Source organism: Arachis hypogaea, chromosome 18 (genome assembly GCF_003086295.3).
Source record: "Arachis hypogaea cultivar Tifrunner chromosome 18, arahy.Tifrunner.gnm2.J5K5, whole genome shotgun sequence".
Classification (NCBI taxonomy): domain Eukaryota; kingdom Viridiplantae; phylum Streptophyta; class Magnoliopsida; order Fabales; family Fabaceae; genus Arachis; species Arachis hypogaea.
Window position 1 is genome coordinate 7805691 of NC_092053.1, and position 6000 is coordinate 7811690.

Genomic DNA, 6000 nt, shown 5'->3' on the forward strand with positions numbered 1-6000 from the left:
GACTTCGGTCCCTGATGATTTCTGTTATGACATTGATTATTTAGATGTTGATGGTGGGAACAAGGTTGTCGAGAAAGAGGGTGTGGAACCTAATAATGGGCCTCATATTTCAATGAAAGCCCAAGGTGGGGATGTGGAGATGGAGATGAAGGCCCAAATTCATAGAATGGTGGATGTCCATTTAAAAATTGAAGGAGTCCAGAATATTATTGATGTACAAGAGGAAGAGGAAGACAATGATGAGAAGAATAACAAAGAAGAGAATGACAGTGATGATCCGAATTATGAGGCTAATTCTGACCTTAGTGATAGTAGAGATGATTATTGTGGAGATGATGGGCTATTTGATGTTGATATAACAATCGAAAAGATGCACTAATAAAGGAAGTATAAGAAAAGTAAATCTGTAGTGGAACAACTCAATCTAAATCCTTAACCCTAAATCTTAACACCCAATAAAAAAGGCACAAAAAAATTTAGCCACCAAAACCAACTAAGATGCTTAGGAGCAACTCAACTTCAAGTGCATAAGGTCAACCCTCATCACAAAAAAGTCAGACTCAAAGTGCTCTCATTGGATCATAGTTACGCCCCAATTATATTTAGTGTTTGTTTTTTGAGAATGAAAAATGTTGGTGTTTTGTATTAAACTATTGAGATTATTTATTATGTTGCAACTGAATTATTTTGATAATGACTTACATTATTTAGGGATCATTTTGATAATGACTTATGTAATAGATCATTTTATGCATTTTTTATTAGTACACTGCTGAGATTGTGTCTCATTATATTTGTTTGTATTATCTAAGATGATTGGTGACAATAGAATGTCCGAAATTATTTTAGTCCTTTCAAGAGTATTTTTGAAACATAAAACAAAATTCAGGGACAATTTCATTAAGAAGTTTTTGTGTTGAGTACACTTTTAAAACTTATTACACGTGTCCATACTACTACTACTACTAATTGCAACAGTTCCAGAGCCTCAATAACCCAACCTCAAATGAATTCCATCTTTCACCCACAAATAAAATATAAAAATCACCATAAACCAACCCACAACACTAAAGATGCCAGCCACTAACAATTTGCATTTAGCATAAGCTAATTTAGCCTTTAAGGTGGAAATCCTCATCTTTAATCTTGCAAAAATCCATGAAGACATATCAAAATAAAAGCACTGAAACCTACATCAAAGTATACACAACCCTAAAATCTCTAGCTGAAATTTTCTTATCTTTGACCATTTCAGCATAAGAGACTCACCACAGTTGCATGTAAGTGTTTGTCGTCACCTATTACTTTTTTGTGATGATGTAGAACTTTAAAAAGCCATGGGTTAAAATTTCTTTCTTGTTTTCCCAGAGAGTGAAGTAGTAGACGAAGTAGAAGTAAATTCTAAGATTTATATTGGAATTTTTATTATTTATTTTTTTTAATATAAATTTAAAAAATAATTAAAAAAATACATTTTTTAAATGACTCAAATACCTAATTGCCACATCAGAGACTCTATTTCACATCACTAACGTCTGCTAATGATTTGACATTGTTAATGCTCAAGGATAAAATTGATACAAATTGAAAACTTATGAAATAAAATTGAGACAAATTAAAATTTAGAAATATTTTTAAAAGTTTTAGCAAACTTCAAAAACAAAAACTATTCGTTACCCCAAAAAAAAAATATTATAGTACTTCAAATATTTGCAATTTAGGTAGAAGCATAACTGCATAAAAGCCAGTTAAATCTAGTCATAGCATTCATAAAGAGTGTCGTGGAACAGATCATAAACTTTACGTGAAATTGTTAAAATGACAGAATTTACAACTAAGGCAACTACTGAACTACTTCATATTGTTTTTTTTTTTAATGGCAGTTCTATTCACAAGGATGGTGGTAGTGAATATTTCATATCAGCACCCCAAATGTGTTCTCCCCGCTGTAAGTCATATACAGGAATCCATCTTCATCCTTATTTTCCTCGTATATTGCAGACATCATAGCCGCTGCAAGAACACAGACACCAAAACTCAATTCACAAGATTGACTTCGGGGTTAACCATTATAAAGGATTAATAATAGAATGATTATCCATTTATATTACCTGTTGGAGGTAAAACGTTCTTGACAAAAATGAAGATGGCCTTCTCAGGACTGAGTTTGATTCTCTTTCGTACCACATACACGAACTGACCGACAGTCAGATCAGCAGGAACCAGATACCTAAAACCATCCAACAAGGAATGACAATGCGAATTATGAATGATCAAGAAGGCGAAAGAAAAGAGTAACCGGCATTCTAAGAAGATTAGTGCAATTGACAAGGAGCAAAAGAATATCAAGAATTCAATGCATCTGAACTTCAAAGGCTGTCATAGGCAAATGAAAGCAGCGAGCTTAGATATGCACATAACTGCCAAAGATCCAAGTTCTGCAACCACTTTTGCTAACTAATTTTCTACAAATTCAAGGAGTATTTATCGAAACACTTCATTTTCTTTTAATTGTGGAAGGAGGTGCATCGAGGCAAAAGAGGGTCATCCAACCTCCTAGGATTTATATATAATGAAGGCTGTGACACTAAGTCAAAAGCCTGTTGAAGAAGATGAAATAATAAGCACATGCAAATTATCAGAATGAAGAACATACAGAGATAACTCCAATTTATACAACACATACAATTTGAACAATCTCTTATCATCAGTTTTACAAGAGAAGCATCAATCAAAATCTTGCAATGTTGATATCTATCAGTAGGATTTCACAACAATGAAACAATAGAATGCACATAATGATGTCAATTATGCTTACGCGCTGATGATCCCTGTTTTCATCAACTCATTACATTATTGAGTTTTCTATATTCATTGCTATTAGTAAGCAAAGAACTTAACGCAGCTTCCACAGTGATCAACTTCAAGTAAGAGCAAGTCTCAATATTTTAACTTCAATGCACAATATTTCAGAAAATCTTAATGCAGAAAGTAGTGAGAAGAAATTCAAGAAACTAACTTTTTTTTGTCAATTTCAGGAACATCACTCTTCTCAGCTCTTTCAACAATCACCTATACCCAAAAGTTAACCAAATTAATCATCATGAAGTGGGATTATCATGACACATACAAACAACAGAAACCAAATCTTACTGGAATTCTATCAGGATACTTTTCCCTAATGCGTGATGCTTCAGCCTGTCTCCTTTCTGACACACAATGGTAGCAAAATCAGAGGACATTAGTTGGTTGATATATTCTGTATAGTAATCAATTAATGCATTAAAAGAAAACAATTTTTTTGAACCAATTTCCAAAATTTACCGAGTAAAGCTCAGATGATGATCATGATGACCTAATTTTTTCCAAATTTTGGGGCAAAAAAGAAAGATGCTACATGTTTCCCCGAATTACAAAATATTCAATCCAATGAAATCCATGATAAGGAAAATTAAAGAAGCAATAAAGGCAGAATATGCGAGAGGGATATTAAACGAACCAATAGGGTGTTCCATCTTGAATGAACTCTTAGCCATGGCAATAATTCTGCAGCGCAAAACGGGAGTTAGGGTTTTCTATGAGGAGCAGTGATCGATGATTTGGATCCGAAAGAAGGGGAAAGTAGAGGAATTTGAAACTGAAAAAGAGGAAACTAGAGATTGTTTAGGGGGAAGAAAAAATATCCAAATAAAAGCAATCAAAAACCCTTTTTTTTTTTTTTTTTTTTGGTTCCGAATTTGAGAATTTTGAGTTTTGAGAAATACGAATGTGCTACTTTAATTTAACGACACCGTTTGTTGGATACCGAAAACCAAAGAAACTATTTAAACAAATAGACCCGAACAAAAACAAAACAAAAAAAACCTTTATTTCAAATAATAAAAAATCTATAATCAAATCTCTCTAAGGTTTTAGGCTTTTAGCCACCATTATTTTGGACTGAGGTTTTTATTTTTTATTTTAATATTTTGGCAGCAGGACTGAGATTTTCAATTAGAAACCCATATACTTCAAAGAAAGAAATCCAAAAATCACATTCAATTATTTTGGCGAACTAAGAAAAGCCCAACATAAATAACGAATTTCTTGCCAAGATATATATTTATTTTGCCAAAAAAATATATATTCATCGAACCTGCCCATCACAAAACACAAATATTAAGGCCCATAAAATTCAGACAAAACAAACAATGACATCACAAATTTCTACAGCACAGATTTTATTCAACAAATTTCTTAAATTGTTTAAGTTTATATTTTTAATAGAATGATGCTTTCATAAAAGAGAATATAATTTTTTTATTATAATTCAATCATTTTTTAGTATCAACGATATTTAACTAAATCTCAAAAGGCGTTTATAATTAATTTTGATATATTCCTAAAGTAAACCTCTTTTTACGTAAATATTTAATTATATATTAGTATATTACAAGATTAGTAGCACAAATAATTTTTAAACAAGTGTAATAATCCGTGTCATGCACGTGATAAGATTGAAATTATAAATTTAAGTTATTTTGTTAAAATTAATTTGAATTACAATAATTTAATTAATAATAAAATAATATGTTATATATTGTTCGTTTTTTCTTTTTTTTTTTGTGACTTTTTGTTCATTTTTTTTAATTTAGTGTTAAATGTATTAATTTTAAAGTAGTTATTAATTAGTTTTAGTAATATACTTTTTTCAATAAATCAGACATATATACTCAATGTGATCATAAATAACATAATAATACTTAAATTTACCAACAAATTTTTATATGTATTTTACTGTAAAGTAAGAATATATCAAAATCAGACATCTTTTTTTCTTTTCCCATGATTGTCCAACCTTTGTATGAGATATCTATCTAGCCGACCTTCCCTGGCCAGCTTTTCTATCACATTTTTTAGGTCGTAGAAATCATTAGTGGAGTGTCCATACAGTTTGTGATATTCACAGTATTCATTACACCTCCCCCCCCCCTTTTTGTCCTTAATAGGTCGTGGGGGAGGAAATTTTTCAGTATGACAAATTTTCCTGTAGACGTCAACTAAGGAAACTCGTAAAGGAGTGTAGGAGTGGTATCTTCTGGGCCTCTCGGATTTGACTTCTTCCTTTTTCTTGGGCTCCCTCTCCTTTTCTTTTGATTGGTGGGGGTGTCCTAGCCGCCAACTGGGTTCCCGTAACTTGGCGTTTTCTTCCATATTGATGTACTTCTCAGCTTGTTCTTGTACATCACTCAAGGAAGTTAGGTGTCTCTTTGAGATGGACTAGGAGAAGGGTCCTTCTCGGAGTCCATTAACGAGACCCATTATCACTGCTTCAGTAGGCAAATCTTGAATTTCCAAGCACGTCTTGTTGAATCTTTCAATGTAGTCTCTCAGGGATTCTCCTACTTCCTGTTTTACTCCAAGTAGACTAGGCGTATGCTTGACTTTGTTCTTTTGGATTGAAAATCGCATGAGGAACTTACGCGAGAGGTCGTCAAAGCTGGTGACTGACCTAGGAGGTAGGCTATCGAACCACTTCATGGCTGCCTTTGTCAGAGTCGTCGGAAAGGCCTTACAGCGGGTAGCGTCTGAGGCGTCAGCCAAGTACATCCGACTTTTGAAGTTGCTTTTGGTCGGTCATCCCGTCGTACAGGTCAATGTTGGGGCTTTTGAAGTTTCTAGGAACTTTGGCCCTCATGATCTCCTCAACGAACGGGTCTTCTTCCCCCAATAGGGTGTCCTCCCGATCTCTATAAAATCCCTATTTCGGAGATTGGATTCCAGCCTTGAGAGCTTTTCTTCAAGCTCTTTTCGTCGCTCGACTTCCTTCCTTAGGCTGCTCTCTGCTTCACGCTGTTGCTCCAGCTCTTGTTCTAACTGTTCGAGCCGACCTTGATGGCCATGTAGCAGCCCCATGAGGTCGGTATAATGAGGTTGCCCCTCTTTCCCGGGCCGATAAACCTCAGAGGAGATTTTCTTTGGTCCTTGGATATTCGAGGGGCCTTCTCCACACAGTCCTTC

At 34.0% G+C, this 6000-nt stretch overlaps 1 protein-coding gene across 1 annotated transcript; it reads right to left on the minus strand.

Annotated features, from left to right (window-relative positions):
* Positions 1-1716: 1716 nt before the first annotated feature.
* LOC112772410 (autophagy-related protein 8C-like) lies at positions 1717-3796 on the minus strand. Its single transcript, XM_025817349.3, has 5 exons — positions 3500-3796; positions 3154-3209; positions 3020-3072; positions 2112-2230; positions 1717-2013 (listed from the first exon to the last, which is right to left on the minus strand). The coding sequence occupies exons 1-5, from the start codon at positions 3534-3536 to the stop codon at positions 1916-1918; spliced, it is 363 nt and encodes a 120-aa protein (XP_025673134.1). The 5' UTR covers positions 3537-3796; the 3' UTR covers positions 1717-1915.
* Positions 3797-6000: the final 2204 nt, after the last annotated feature.